The 16245-nt window shown below is 39.7% G+C and overlaps 2 protein-coding genes across 2 annotated transcripts; one reads left to right on the forward strand and one right to left on the reverse strand.

The window, feature by feature from the left end:
• Nucleotides 1-495: 495 nt before the first annotated feature.
• Nucleotides 496-5722, reverse strand: SNRNP40 (small nuclear ribonucleoprotein U5 subunit 40). Its single transcript, XM_053457110.1, has 10 exons — nt 5535-5722; nt 4420-4549; nt 3789-3882; nt 2531-2696; nt 2100-2222; nt 1664-1784; nt 1463-1545; nt 1324-1385; nt 1097-1200; nt 496-870 (listed from the first exon to the last, which is right to left on the reverse strand). Exons 1-10 carry the CDS (start codon nt 5622-5624, stop codon nt 821-823), a joined length of 1023 nt encoding a protein of 340 aa, XP_053313085.1. The 5' UTR covers nt 5625-5722; the 3' UTR covers nt 496-820.
• Nucleotides 5723-6021: 299 nt separating this feature from the next.
• ZCCHC17 (zinc finger CCHC-type containing 17) lies at nt 6022-15179 on the forward strand. The gene is made up of 8 exons (XM_053454437.1): nt 6022-6170; nt 8504-8612; nt 11431-11488; nt 11589-11689; nt 12925-13016; nt 13348-13448; nt 13691-13803; nt 14821-15179. The coding sequence occupies exons 2-8, from the start codon at nt 8571-8573 to the stop codon at nt 15001-15003; spliced, it is 690 nt and encodes a 229-aa protein (XP_053310412.1). The 5' UTR covers nt 6022-6170; nt 8504-8570; the 3' UTR covers nt 15004-15179.
• The last annotated feature ends 1066 nt before the right edge of the window (nt 15180-16245 follow it).

The raw sequence follows: 16245 nt of genomic DNA on the forward strand, positions 1-16245 counted from the left end.
TGGGGCCTGATTTAACATGTTCTTAACCAAATTAACAGTAAAAAAAGTGATCATTTTAGTTCAAAACCGCTTGCAATATAACGCCCATGGCACAGTTGTAGGGCCTATAGAACTATTTTACATAAAAATGTCAATTTTAGCTGAAAATATAGAATCATGTACCTTACCTAATCCCACTGTGAAGAGAAAACTAGGAGTTAGGACCAACTGACATTGAAAGATCAATGGTCTTGGTGTCAAACGAGAAGCACACATAGAGCAGCCAAAACACACTCTGTACTTACATACCTCAAGATCCTAGAGAGATGTTTAGAATGCTTATCTAGGGTGGCGATATATTACAGTTGGGCACAGCCCTAAGCAGCAATCCTGTCTCAGAAGTATGCGCTCGTTAGGCACATCCTTCCATACAGTACATGGAACAGTACAGAGAAGACCCCTGATGCCAGTGCAAAGTTTTAAAAGTTGACTTATGAAATGACAACGCAACACACATTTTAATAAAAACAATTTATAAACACAAAATAAAAGCCATGAAATATTTATCGCTACCTGTCAGGGAGGAAAAGTGAAGAGGGCATATGTGTAAGAAAGAAAAAAAATATCCGAAGACATCTATTCCAATCGCCCCCCTCCCCATTTTTGGCCAGTTACAGTAGCACTATTGAGAGTCTTAGTCCTAGGAGGGATGGAGAACACCCCCCCCCCAAAGAAATCAGAGCCAGTGCATCATCTGACTTGTATATACAATCTCTGTGGACAGTGGAAGATGGCTGGTCTCATGGGAGGCTAGATTCTCTGGGATTTGTACAGGCTGAATTCACTGGATCTCCCCCATGTACAATCTCTTATCGCTAGATGCAGAGAGAACTGCAAATGGAAGAAGAAAATGTTATTTGTATCATTACTTCTGTGTGTCAACAGCAGAACATCGGCTGAAAGAAGTAGACTCAGACAATGCCAGTTATTAAATATTGTTATATTTTTATGTTTTAACCTACATATTACTCCAGCAAAGACTGATTTTACAAAATTAATCTGCACTCTACCTAAAATGAATGGCTTATCCTTAATAGATGTTGGAACTATAACTCACCAATCGGTTCTTCAGGGTGGAAGGCCACTTCATTGACAGATCCAGCATGGCCTGGGAGCTTGTACAGAATTCTACGAGATGTGGTGTCCCACACATAAACAAACCTGCAGAAAGAGGAATAATAAAATGCGCGTCTACATAAGATATATATATTTATTACACACAGAAAGCCAGCAGCTGCTCAATCCATATTGAGTTTAACACAAAGCAAAGAGGACGGATTATACCTGTCTGCAGATCCTGCTGCAATTTTACTGCCATCAGGAGACCACGAACAGCGCAACAGATTCTGTAAGAGAAAGACGTTAACTCAATTTTTTTGGCATAAGACCAGCAAACTTGATCTAGAATAGATGTTGAACTTACCTTCTCAAAATTGTGTACGTTCCCTTGGAATACCTTTACACACCTTTCTTTGGGGGCAAAGGGACGAACATCCCATACACGGACTAAAAAAAAATACAAAAAAATTGTGTTGATTTGTCCATTTAACAACACTGGTAAGTCCCCTTACCAGTAAGTGTGCTTTTCCAAATGTCCTAATACAATAAGGATGAAGGGTATCACCTGTATTATCCATAGCATTTGAAAGCAAGTAGGAGCCCTCAGAACTAAGACTGACACCGGTCACAGAGTCCCCATGTCCTCTCATTGTATACATTAGCTTGTTCTGCCGCAAATCCCAGACCTAGAAAAAATAGTTAGCGCTGCATGAGATTAGCACCTTACATTGCCACAAACAATATATTTATGTTACGGATTTGGGTAGCAGGAACATAACAGTAATTAACATGGAAAGGAAAGTTTGTGGGTACCACTGCATTTCTTCATGAGAAACAATGCTTATGTTTATTATTATTTTTTAGAAATATGTACTCATTTTACGCATCACAAGAATTGAAGAGACCCGAAACAGAGGGGGGCGTCACTAGCATTCGACTTTGTTTTATTGTTCTGAAGATTTCATTTAGAGGCAGAGTCTGGCTTTTCTTCATTTGCTTACCTTGATATCATTGTCTATCCCTCCAGAGATGATTTGATCACTGGTGTCATTGAATGTGACAGATAATACTTGGTATGTATTTTGGAAAGTCTGCACGGCTGCCTTTTTCCTGAAGTCCCAAAGCTATCAAGCAAGAGTTTTTGAGATTAAGCATAGGTACAGTGAAATACAATATCACACATTACTAACCGCTATACTTAGCCCTTCTTTCCCATTCTATCCGGACACACTATTTTGGCTACACCGACTAATTATGCTATGTTTTCCTCCTTCCCTGACTAGCATTCACTTTACAATTAACCCAATAATGACACCACTTTTCTATACTCAGCTTCAAATTTTCCAGCACTTTAAACAACGTACTGGAACATGACAGTTATTGGCTGCATATGCGACATAAAGGCCATCTTATAATTGTCTAATGTACCTACTTTCACAGTGCCATCATCACTCCCAGTGCAAATCAGTTGAGGTCCCCGTCTTGCTGGATAACAAGAATTAACAAATGAGGTATGTCCTTTCAGTCTCTTTACTCTCTCTCCTGTTTCACTGTCCCAAATAGCCACAGTTTTATCAGTGGATGCAGAGAACAGTAAGCTTAAAAGGAAAAACAGAAGAGCTTCATTACACTTCATTTCTAACAAAATGAGAGGTGTCTGCCTCAAGATGCACTTAATTCTACACAGAAATACCGGTACTTGCAGGTAAGAGAAGCTGTTGATGCCTGAATGTGACAAACCCCTACTTCATGCATGTCTATGATTTAATACCGTTAGTAAATGCTAAAGAGGGACTAACATAATTTTCTCCTTCAAAATGTACGATTATCTTCTCACATAGCTGAAACTGCAACTTTTACCGCCAGGTCATTCCCAACAGGAAACGTCACAAAGCTTTATGCAACTTTGATGACTCTCTAGCAACCAACAGGAACTAGCACGACGCAGGATAGATTGGCGTAGAAGATTTGATGTACCCAATTAAAAAAACAAAATGCGTAAACATGATCATTTATTTATGAATGTTAGAAATAAATCCAAAACTTATCTTACACGTATACTTGTGATGTGTATGTGTATATTGCAAATCAGATGTTTACTAAGTTATTACTTATTGTTTTATATAGATCCATCATTTTCTGCAGCGCTGTACAACTCCCTGTAGGTATTAAGCTCATTTCAGCAAGGCCCCACTTACATTGACTTCCAGAAACAAGGGGTAAGTACTTGTTATGTCCTATAACAAGTACTTACATTGACTTACAGAAACAAGGGGTAAGTGGGGCCTTGCTGAAATGAGCTTAATACCTACAGGGAGTTAGTGTTAATTACGCAAGAGGTAAAAGTACCACTATTAAATGAAACCAATGCGTGTTTTATTAATCAACAATTACCCTTCAAGATTCTTGAGATTCTATTTTTTTTTTATAGATCAGTGTAACTTTGTAACTGAATTGCTAATTTCAGGTCTTCTGCATAATCAAGATATATGCAAAGGGATATTAAAACATCTATCTGCTTTAACAGTAACACAGAGTAACGTGCACTCAAAAATATTTCCAAATAGAGAATATAAATGGTCCCCGGTTTAATAGTCCTAACAAAAGAATGCATTTCTTTGCAGGCTACACAACATAGATAGTCCCTTCCATTTCACAGTATTATCTTGCTGCAGTAATAGCCAACTTACCTTCCGTCAGTATTGTAATGAAGCTCCATCACAGCACCGCTGTGACCCTTTAATGTTGCATAATTATCACAATCACCATATACATTCCACATCACTGCAAGAATACAAAGAAAACGAGATTTGGATAAAACAGTTACAGCAGTCCATCTACTCATAGATACGTTATAGGGAGCAAAACTATACAGCCATAACATGCTACTCTTTTATAGCGAGTGATATCATATGTGACTAGCCACAGTCCCGAATCTAACAAACCTTACTAAGAAACAAAAGTGAAACTGAACCACAGAAAATTGTGTGTCTGTGAAAAAACACAATGCTTTACATGAGGACTGGACAGACCCTGGGCACCAGGTTGCCATGGCGACTAGAAACCACTTCCCAGTGCCCAGGATTTTGCAGGACATGGGGACAGAGACTTGCCAGGGCTGCCATCAAGAATCTGGAACCCTTTTTTTTTTTCATGCAGGCGCGCTGTGAAACGGGTGACTTGAGGCTGCCAGCAGGGTCACGTAATCACAATTTGTTACATATTTATTATACTGGGCACCAGAGCTTAACCACATACTTATTACATTCTAAAAAGTTATATTTTGATACACTTTAATGACCAGAAGTGAAATGTACTTACAGATGAGCCTGTCAAAACCTGCAGAAGCCAATGTGACACCATTGGGGTGGAATTTACAGCAGTAAACCTCTCCTTCGTGGCCAGAGAGCAGCATGATTGGTGCTTGGAGGCTGGATGTCCTGGGCGGGCCCTGGTAAGAAGAAAATGAAATAAAATCTACCTTAAATTTGGGTTTTGGTAAAACATCAAAATTGAGTTAATCTGCTTTGCATTGCCCATTAGAAACTAAGACAATCAGAGATACATTTCCTTATAGGGACACCCCAGCCATCATATGCACTTTAGTTATGTGACCCCTTTATATTATTGTGCGGTATGTTTTACAAATGCATGGGGGGATTCTACAGAATTCCCCCAAATGTATTTGCCCCTTTCCCCAGCCAAAGGCCTTGTAGGAGAAGCATTCAGCTGGAATGAACATGTGTGGAAAGGCCAAAGGGAGCACTAATATGCCACTGATAAATTCAAGCAGCAGATCTGTGTCAATAGCAGTCAGATCCTTTTGGACTGTCCCTTTAAAATTAGTCATTAATGGAGTAAAAAACAAAAAAAAAATGAATGGAATTAAACAGTTGTTCTTTATTTGTGCTAAGTGTTAAAGTAGTAATTTAGCAGGATGTCTCTCTGACTTTATTTTATGCCCGAACACTACTGTTAGAACAGAATACATTTGGTCACTTCACTGCCATCAGTGAGATTTTCCTTGCAAAAACAGGAATATCATTATCTTCAAATAAATTCAAATGTTATGTTAGAATGAGAAAGGGAAAGGAGTGTATTTCCCTTCCAGCAAAAAATATACATATGGTCAGGGAATTCTATATATCATTCTATCCTATATCCATCTTACATGCAGCCAGGTTATATTTGTAATACATCATGTAATTATGTTTCTAATCGGGCTCATACGGCACAAGCAGCCTTAGGTTGGACTAGAGAACAAGACGAACAGCTATGATGGTTTTCCGCCATATTTCTCCTTCAATTTCGGAATACCTTGCCGTTTTTTTAAATTATAGGTACTATGTAGTATAATAAATATATTACTTGACTACTGAAATACATGAACCGGCACCCCTCCTCCAATAAGACACGATTTTGATTCATTCACTTACCGCCACCGCCGCGGCCACCACCTCATTCCTTGGCTTTTTGGCCGGTACTGGAACCAGCTCCATTCCCTTCCGTTTGCTTTGTTCAATCATGTCTTGGATGGAACTTTCACCTGGCCTCGGAACTTACTTACACACACAGGTCTCCTACACGCAACCGGGCCTTAGGTTTTAGTCGCAGAACTGTGACGTAATCGCCCCACTGCGTCGCATCGCCAAGAACCACGCGATAACGTGACAACAGAGTTCCAAACACAAGAGTGTTGATGTAAAGTATTTACCCAATTAATATTCTCAACTGTTATACACAGTTCTACGTAATCGTGAAAAGAAAACATTCATGTCAGACCAGTGGTCACAGAAATACTGTAAAATCAGTACACTAGACCGGAGACACTGTTTTGGAAATGTACGTTCTGCCCATGGTGTTTAGCACGCTTGACGTTACACTTCTGTTGTGCCGTTCCATTTACGTCAGTACACTGCGCCGTTAGCCTGCCGGTTGCGCGGTGTGTTTGAGATGATGATATATAGAGAGTAGGTTGGTTCAGGACCGCGTTATGCTATAAATAACCAGAAGTGTGTTTTGTTGATGGTTTCGTTTCGCAGGAAGGTGACTATAAATGACGACTTATCCAAGTAAGTTCTAACGATATAAATCGTTGTTACAAGAAGTCGCAGCAGTTTTTGTTATTGTCGATGAGACTGTTTACGATACCGGGACTAGCAGTCATACCTGCCTCCATAGACATCATACCTGTTTCTATTATAACTCAATAGCACATAATTTTTTCCTAATTAGCAGTAAAAAAAAATAATTTAAAAAAAGATAGTGGTTTTAATCGTTTCAGAAAGGCAGCACACAAGTTTAGCAATGCAGTTTATTTGGCGTTGAAATGGTTAATCGTCTTGATTTCATGTGTCCTTCTCTCTTGGATATCGTTGACATTCCCTTTTGACCAATAAGAGCGCAGTATTTTTTCTATGTTTAACAATTCAGTGTAAATTCATCATTAAGTTCATAGAAACATAGAATCTGGCACATAAGAACCATTTGGCTCATATTGTCTGCCCAAGTTATAAACTCCGACTAGTTCTTGGTCTTGTCTTAGATTCAGGATTACAATATGCTTATCTCATGTATGTATTAGCCTCTACTGCTTCTGATGGGTGGCTGTTCCATTTATTCTCTGTAAAGTAAAACGTCCTTATGACATCTAAATCAAGTTTAGTGTGATTTGGGTGGAAACTGGAGTTGTGAAGCTAGTGCACCAGTAGATTTTTGTACTTGGTTGAATGGAGTTTGTCATCAGGGATGTCTGATGTGTTCAGAGTATAGTTGAAGGATGGAATAATCTTATTTTCCTTGCACTTCACTCTTCTTGTACTTCCCCACTCTGTGAAATCCTCCACTGGCTCCTTATCACCTTAAATTACGTAAATAACTTACCTGCCACTACCTATCCCCTTTCTCCATCCCTTATGTTTCTCCTCATCCCATTCCCACTAGGTTGGAAGTGGAAAGTTGAGTGAGTGTATTTAGAGATGAGTAAGGAGATGTAGTGGAGCCACTATGAAGAACTTTAAAAGTCAGGATTTGGGAATGAATCCTAAAGCACACCGGCAGCCAGTAAAGAGAGGTGTTAGTAAAGTGATGAGCGAGGAAGATACATCTGGCAGCAGCGTTCATGGTGTATTCTAGAAGGGCAAGATAAGTAAGAGGGAGACTGGATAAAACAAGGTTATAATAGTCAAGGTGGCAGTTATGAAAGGACAAATACAGTAAACATCTTTTTAGATAGGCTGGATATGGGGAGTGAATGAGAGGTCTGAATCAAGGATGACACCAAGGCAGGGGAAATGATTGCATGAGTGTATTGAGGTATGGAAGATAAGAAGTTTAGTTTTAGAAACAAGCAAACATCTGGTTAGAGACAAAGGGAAGGAAGTTAGTTGCATGATCTAAGACGGAAGGAGAGAGTATTTATTACAATCAGGTAGGTAGAGATAGGTAGAACTGGGTGTCGTCGGCATATAGGTGATATTGAAAGCCAAATGTTGAGATGAGTTTGCCAAGTGAGGTAGTGTAAAGTGAGAACAGAAGGGGTACCCCGACTAAGAGGGGAAGTGTTGCTGGGGAAGGAGATGCTGACGGTAAGAGAGTAGTGTCATGGAGACCAAGCTCATGATGACTTTTTAGGAGAAGAAGGTGGTCCACAGTGTCAAAAGCAGCAGAAATGTCCAGTAAGGATTAGCATAGAGTAGCACCCTTTGGGTTTAGCAGTGAAGAAGTCATTCAACTCAAAATGACGAATGTCAAGTGAGGAGTTGGAGTTAAGAAACTGTTAGCTGTAAAACAATTATTTCAAGAAGCTTGGAGGCTACAGGAAGTAGAGAGATGGGTTGGTAGTTGGACAAATCAGTCATGTCCAGAGAGGGTTTTTCAAGATAGGAGTTATGGTAGAATGCTTGGAGGATGGGACAGATCCAGTAGAGAGGAAGGTTGAAGATATAAGCTAGTGAAGGGACAAGAGTACATGAGAAAGACTGGGTAACATGAGAAGGGATCGGATCAAGGGGGCATGTGGTTGGAGAAGAAAAAAAGGAGAGCGTGGACACAGTCTTCTGTATTGAGAAAGTCAGTTTAATGCAGAAGAGGAAGAAGAGATCCGTGTATGGGAGGGTTTTGCGTCAAAAGGATGGCAAGGGCAGAAGGGAGATGGTTGTGCAGATATATAACATCACATCACATGTAGCAGGAACCCAGCATGAAGAGCAGATTAGCGGGAACCTCATGAAACTAGAGGTAATATACGTGTGATCTACACTGAATTAGTAGCAGGAAAAATAATGAATGCATTTAAATTCAGATATGATGTATACTTATATCATACGCTGGATATCTTTTCCTGTGTTATACGTTTCTGTGCAGTTTAAAAAAAAAAAAAAAATTCTCTCCTTCTGTTTCCCAGGAACATTCTGCAGTCATTAAATTTACTTTCATTTCAAGCTGAATTTTAATGACTCTGCTCCAAAGAAATGGAATATTTACCAGAGCTATATGAAATATTTCAAGGAGAGGTAAACGTCTTACTGAATTATCTGTTCATTTATTTATACTGTGTGAAAAAAATGTCCTAGTGCATGGTAAGCACTGTTATGCAATGCATTTTTTAAACCAAATGTATATTTTAATCCGTCCACACCTTTTTTTTTGTGTATATATATATATATATATATTATTTAATTGTAGCAATAAGTTATGTAGTCTGTCTGTACATGATATAATTATAAGTAGGATGCTTTTTTTCTCTTTGCTTTATAACAGGGGTGTCCAAGTTCTTTCTGCAGTGGGCCACTTCATTAGAATTGTATACGTGCGAGGGCCGCACTCATTTTTCACTGTGAGAAAATATGGCCTTTAATAAAATATGCAGATTAAAATAAAGTAAATGACATAAAACCTTTACTTTTCCTCTCACTGATTTCTGGGCCTAGAAAGGTTTGTGACTACAAATTCAGGATAATTAAAAATGAAATACTTTTATTTATTCTAGGGATGCACCAAAATGAAAATTCTGGACCAAAACATTCACAGTTCACTTAGCCAAAACCAAAAATGACCCCCCACCTTTATAAATAATAATAAAAACTCACATTTTTAATAAAAGTAGGAAACACACCACAATTGGACAAAAAAAATAGCAATATGACTTAGCATGATAGGAGTGTGATTGCGAACAGCAATCGCACTCCTATCATACCCAGGCAACCAGTATATGCTGGTACCTAGGCATGATGGGACTGTGCTTGCTGTGATTGCTGTTAGCAATCACACTCCTATCATGCCAAGTCAGCCAGTACATGCTGGTACAGGGTGGCTGTAAGTGATGTGTAGACCCCATACTGCTGGCAGCATCAATACACAAGGGGGGCAGCTAGCTAGGTTTCAGCATGTACTGGCTGACTTGGCATGATAGGAGTGTGATTGCTAACAGCAATCAAAGTCCCATCCTGCCTAGGTTCCAGCACTTACACATCCAACCAGTAAATGCTGGAACCTAGGCATCATGGGACTGTGATTGCGGTTGGCAATCACACTCCTATCATGCCAGTACATGCTGGTACAGGGTGGCTGTAAGTGATGTGCAGACCCCATACTGCTGGCAGCATCAATACATAAGGGGGGCAGCTAGCTAGGATTCAGCATGTACTGGCTGACTTGGCATGATAGGAGTGTGATTGCTAACAGCAATCACAGTCCCATCATGCCTAGGTTCCAGCACTTACACATCCATGCTATCACACACACACTCATTCATTCATATACTCATTCATTCACAGATTAATTCCCTCAATCACGCATACTCATTCAAACACCCTCCCCACCCCCTTACCTGCACTGCAGCTCCTTGATGCCGCTCACAGACTTCAGCAGAGGGCGCGGCCTCCCTCTGCGTTCTCTGGTACTGCACAGAGGAAGCAGGACTGGAGCAGAGTCATGTGATGTCACGTGAACTCTGCTAGATTCCGCTTCCTCTATGCAGTACAGAAGACCCTCCCACAGGTAAGTAGCAGGGCTTGAGGTGCGGCCTGCGTAAAATCGGTTGCCCTGGCTGCCGATCTTACGCGGGCCGCACCTCGGGGTCTCGCGGGCCGCATTTGGCATGTTGGACGCACCTGCTTCAGGCTAGGTTTCCACTTGGGTTTTTGTCCGGCGTTTTTTTCTTGATGAAAAACGCCAGGAAAACTGCCACTGCATTTACCTGCGTTTTGGCGTTTTGTCTGCAGTTTTTTCTGGCGTTTTAGCCTTTCTGTGGAAATTGCTTTTTTTGACCTTAGGCAGTTTTTCCAGCCTTTACAAGTTAGAAGTTTCACCCAGCTAAAAGGGATTAGGATAAATGGCAAGTATCTGCCCTCTCCTGATGTCATTTACTTGGTAGACCCTTTTGTCTCTTTTCTGTGGTTTGTAAGGCATGCTTTATTCCGAATGTCTGCTCCTCTGGGAAGATTGGCCCCAAATGATGGTGCAAATTGTTTGCTGTTGCTTTTGGCACGCAGGATCCGGTCGCGTATGTTTGTTTGTAATGGCATGTTTGTTCCAAATGGTGTAAAATTCAATATGAACCAGTCCAGGACTTTGTTTTGTGTGAAACTGTTTTTCAGCCTATTTCTCGTAGGACACACAGATACTGGGTCCATCCTCTGCATTGTAACTGTGGAAAAAACGCCATAAAAAACGCCAAGGCAATAAACCCACATGGCTTTTTCATGGCGTTTTTTCTCTCCCATAGACTTCTATTGGAGAAAAAAAGCCAAGATTTCTTGCAAAAAACGCCAGTGTCAACATGCTGCGATTTTGAAAAACTGCCACAGAGCCCAAAAAAGCAGAAAAACGCCAAAGAGGACTGAAAAAACGCCAAACAGAAAAACGCCAAGTGGAAATGGCATTTTGCGATTTCCTATTGAATTACAGCTAACATCTGGCTGCAGCCGTTTTTCACAAAAAAAACGCCAGGTGGCGCTATTGGCGTTTTTATAGGCGTTTTTAGCAAAAAAAAAACCAAATGGAAACCTTGCCTTATAGTATATTTTCTCTATAAAAACAAAAATGCACAGTGCAAAAAATATTCAGTCAAGTTAATTAACTATACTGACCAGTAGAGGGAGCCATAGCAATAGCTCACTTGTACAAAGTGCAAAGGTTTTTGGTATCATAAACATGTTTTTTTTTTTGTTTTTTTTTTTTTGGTAAGATCATGGACAGCTGGATATATTGGTATGACACCCTATTAACTATTTTTTACATTGACTGGCTGTGTTTGTGTCCAGGGCTTGCTGTTCGTGCATATAACCCTTACCTTCACATCTAAAATTATACAATTTTGTTTGTCCGTAGGTTGCATCTGTGACAGAATATGGTGCCTTTATTAAAATTCCAGGATCCCGAAAGCAAGGTGAGCACATCTAAATGGCAAATTATTGGTTAGTTATTTTTACAATGGAAAAACTGTTTTTCCTAATTTTTCTTTAATGTTATGGTTGGCTCTTACTTAGGGCTTGTTCATAAGACACACTTGTCATCTACTCGGGTGGATCGACCTTCAGAAGTACTGGATGTTGGTGAAAGAGTATGGGTAAAGGTTATTCGTCGAGAGGTATGTGCACCTTTCCTGTGAAGCATTTTTATTACACAGTGCCATTGTCAAGAACATATGTGTCCAATAAACCTAGCACATAGAAAGGAGTGATTGGCTTCCAGTAGGTCAGAGTGGATAGACATACATCCGTAATATGGTCTTGGTATTTACAGAAAAAAGTAATACTTTATAGCCATGATACTAATATTATAGCACTTTTTATAACGTGTAATCTTGCCAGCAGATTGCTTACTGCTCACTACAATAACCAAATGGTATTAAAGGACAATATTTGACAGGCAGACAGAAGCAGTCTTGCACTCATGTGTACAACAAGTACCAGCGACTGGATAGCTCTTTCTGGTCTATTAAAGCTAGAAGAGTGAGACAAAGGGGACATGCTGTGATGTATAAATCTAGGGTTATTTTTTGCCAGCTATTATTATTATTTAGACATGTATACGGTGAGAAAAATATCTCGTTATTGCCACATTCTCATTTGGGCAGTGATTATTGCTCGGATAAAATTCAGGGGCATTTTTGGATTGGGAACTACATTTGGGTGGCGTTCTCAAAGGGAGGTCCCTGACACCTTCTGGACTCACCTTTCATTACATTTCATACATATTATATTGCCACCAATATTTATTCATCAATGAAGGATAATAAATGATAGGTATTAAAAAACATAAAATAACTTGTCCTCAAATTAGAGGTTTGGCTAGTTGCATGTATCTTAATCAACTAAACTCTACTCCTGCTGTACTCCCTGTAATTTTCTGCACTAAAATAAACTATTGTTTAACTTGCTGAATTGTGTATGAGTAATGAGCGTTAGTGGCAGTTAGCTTAGCAGAGGCTGAGATTGTCTCACTCCAACTCCCATCAGTCTGCTGCTACTGACAAGTTAAAATGGGATCAGCACACTTATTAATCTAATGTTTGTCCCTTTCCCTTGTAAATGCTGCTTTACTTTATCGACAAGCACCACAACGTTTTGCGATGGCGCCAGAATGGTTTTCATTGCGTAGGCTACAGCTGGCGACGAATCGTGATGAATTTTCAGAACGTTTGGAAGTTAGTTTTCATCAGTTGCATCAGAGATGGCCCTGTGTTGTAAAGTTTGTGCTAAGAGGAATGAATAAGTATTATATATGATTATTGTATGCATTGGATGTTATCTGGCAATTCACTTACAGTAGTTGTGTGTTTCAGATGTGGCTTGTTTCATTTCTTTCTTTCTTTCTTTCTAGGCAGTAGACGGGAAGGAAAAAATTGCTCTATCCATGAAGGTTGTTCACCAGGGAACTGGGAAAGACTTGGATTCAAACAATGTAGTGCTTGAGTAAGACGATTACTTAACTTGGTTATCCTCTCGTGTTATATTTGCTAAACTGGGTGAAGCAGCCAAGCCAGACCTTCATAATATATTACATTCGTGAGACAGACATTTTCTCACCTTAGCTATGCATTATGCAGTGCCAGATAAGACCTATTTACAGGAGAAGCTCACTGGAGTTGGCTCTCCATAATGCAGAGATAATTGAAATGTTAAAATTACTGCCCGACTAATGTCTGAAAATTATGTTAAGATTTTGGTAATACGCTAGTGTATATTTCTGTTAAATATCTAATTTGTCATTCATGTGCGCCTAACCAGTAGTGTCCCCTCACAGACAGGATGAGAGGAAGAGGAGGGAGTTCAGAGACTACAGCAGTCAGAAGATCACACTGGAAGCTGTGCTGAATACGGTGTGCAAGAAATGTGGTTGCAAAGGTTGGTACCAGATTTGTATGTCTTAAGATTTTACAGTTTCACCCGTTTCCCAAGTCTCGGGTTGTTGGTTCTGCCATACTAGCTGGTAACATTCAGATATATTGCAAAAATAGACAGATAGAAATATAAGCGTGAGGGCACCTTAGTCTGTCTGCCAATAGCAACCACAACCCACGTGTGTGCATCTTTACCCCACTAGGTGCGACTGCTAATTACTACTGTGGATTATTTATTTTTTGTAGGTCATTTTGCCACAGACTGCTTTATGCAGCCAGGAGGGACAAAGTACAGTTTGGTACCCGATGAGGATGAAATTGCGTGTGAAGACTCTAAGCCAACTAAGAAGAAAGAGAAGGTAATTTCTGCTGTTTGCTATGCACAGAGTTTTTTGTAATGGTGCTTTCTGCATAGAAGTGGCACTTCTCATCTTCTCCCACCACTCCAATCTGCATCAAATGCACTTTTCTCTCTCTTCCTGAATCTTGCCTTCAGCTGAAAAACTAAACTGGCACATCCCCACAAATCCCACCTCTTACCTGTTATCCTCCACTTTTTTCATATGATTTCAAAGCTAACCCTGGTCCCCCCCCTATTCTTAACTGCTCTGGTCCTGGCTCTTTTTATAAGAAACCAAACCTCTGCATTGACGCAAACATGTAACACCAGTACCCCTTCTCTTGCTTTTGTCAAACCACCGCAACATTTGCTATTACTGAAACCTCCCTCCTGTCTTTTGACACTACCTCTTCTCTTAGTGGCCTACATTTCTGTGACATCACCCAGTTTGAAGACAGACAGGGAGGGGGCGTTGCTATCCATCTCTCTACCCATTCAACACTTTTTTGTTTTGCAAAAAAAATGTTGCCACCAATTCTATCTCTCTCTTCCTTTGAAGTTCACTCTCTCACCTCTCTATTTGCCATGAGTGTGATGGTGACTTAAAGCTCCCTTGTCCTTTATCACAATATACTATTCACTTTGCTGCAAAGCTTTATCTCCTCTACCATACCCATGCTAATGATGTGTGGTCTTGACTTCCCCTGCTCTTTCTAAACTGTTCCTCACTACCTCCTTTTGGTCTTTTTTCAGTGGACCATATATTGTGACCATCAGGTTGACCTGGTTGTTTCTTACTTCTGAAACACCTCATTTTCTCTGACCATCACATTGTAACCTGCAACCTTGCCATACCCCTAACCCTCCCTCCTCTCAATAGATTGTAAGCTTGCTAGAGCAGGAACCTCTTCTTCTTCTGCACCATTGTACCACTGGTTGTCTATTCTCACTTTCTGATCTCCAACTATAACGACTTTCAGTATGTCCAGCTCAGGATAACTAGTGTGCTTAACTCAGTTCTGCTTTTATGCTTTAGGATAAAGAAAAAAAGAGAAAAAAACATAGAGTTAAGCCAGACTCTGACGACGATAGCTCAGATTCAGACAGTTCATGTTCTGAATCATCTAAAAAAAGAAGGCGGCATAATGACAAGAAGGAGAAAGTGTCAAAAAAGAAAAAAAAGAGAAAGCACAAGAAACACAAACACAGAGATGACTAGTTTGTTGCCTTTGCACTCAAACTGTTATATAATCACATCTTTTGGACTCTGATGCCAACTAGCCAAGTCTTGGCTGCAAACTGATTTTCTTTAATATCCTTGCATATAACTTGCCTCAGCCACTGTTTGTTTTCTTTTTAGGAGCTGGCATAAGTCAATAAATAAGTCCTAACAATACATCTGGAGAGCATAAATTCAATCATTTGCCTTCTTAGACTGGCTTTAACAGGGCAATCAAAACCTTGCTTTATGTATTTATAGATTTGACTTTACTGGTCATTCAGTGAAACTGTTTCCAGACAGTGTTTTTTTCCCCCTTACCTGGCTCCTGCAAGTTGACACCTGTCAATAACCTGTGTCGGATATTCTTCTCATGCCTGCGCATGCACAGCATGTTTCTGCTCTCCCAAAGTATTCTCCCCTAGCAACTGAGTTCAGATACATCTGTGCCAAACACCCTGCTAGATGCATTAACCAAGCTTAAGTGTCTGACGGGGTGTTTGTAGGAGAATGAGAACATTCACAAGACTTTTTTTTTTCTTGAGAATAAAAAAAATCTCAGATCCATGTGTGCCAATTAATGTAATTGTAAATAAAGTATTTTATGGGGGCTTAATGTCTAATTTCTGTTGTTATGTAGAAATGCCCAGAAATCCTTGAATCAAATTCAGACATTTCTTTCTTAACTTACTTTTTAAAATGTTTGTACAATACTTTTTCAAAATACGGTAAACACCGCAGACAAAAAGCTAATTTAGAAAGCAAAGGTGTTTTCAACTGTTTACAAATGGTAGCACCATATATGTACAAATTGAAAGTAGGAAAAAAAGCATACACTATTGAACAGGGGTAACTGACCCTAGGAAAGTTGATATAAAAATGGTTTAGAGTTACAACAATACATAAAACAATTCAGCCCATTGTGTTTATTGAATAGACAGCTGTACAAAATAAACAAGACAGACATAAGTCAGCATTTAACCAATTAACTGACCACACTTAATCCTTTCCTAACTTGTATACAGCAACTCATGCCAAAGCCCAGCACTTTTAACTCTGGTATTTCAGGGGTAGAAAATTAGCCACGCCGCTGAAACTTGAGGGTGTTGATGAAGATTATTTCCTTTTAATGTTAATACGAACAACTGGCATTTGCTTTCAATGCACTGCTCTGATTTTTCTTTTTACAATTGACAGGCCATGTTTCTAGCAGTTTTTGCCCCAAATGGAACAGTCACCAGG

This window comes from Spea bombifrons, chromosome 2 (genome assembly GCF_027358695.1).
Source record: "Spea bombifrons isolate aSpeBom1 chromosome 2, aSpeBom1.2.pri, whole genome shotgun sequence".
In the NCBI taxonomy this organism is placed as follows: Eukaryota; Metazoa; Chordata; class Amphibia; order Anura; family Pelobatidae; genus Spea; species Spea bombifrons.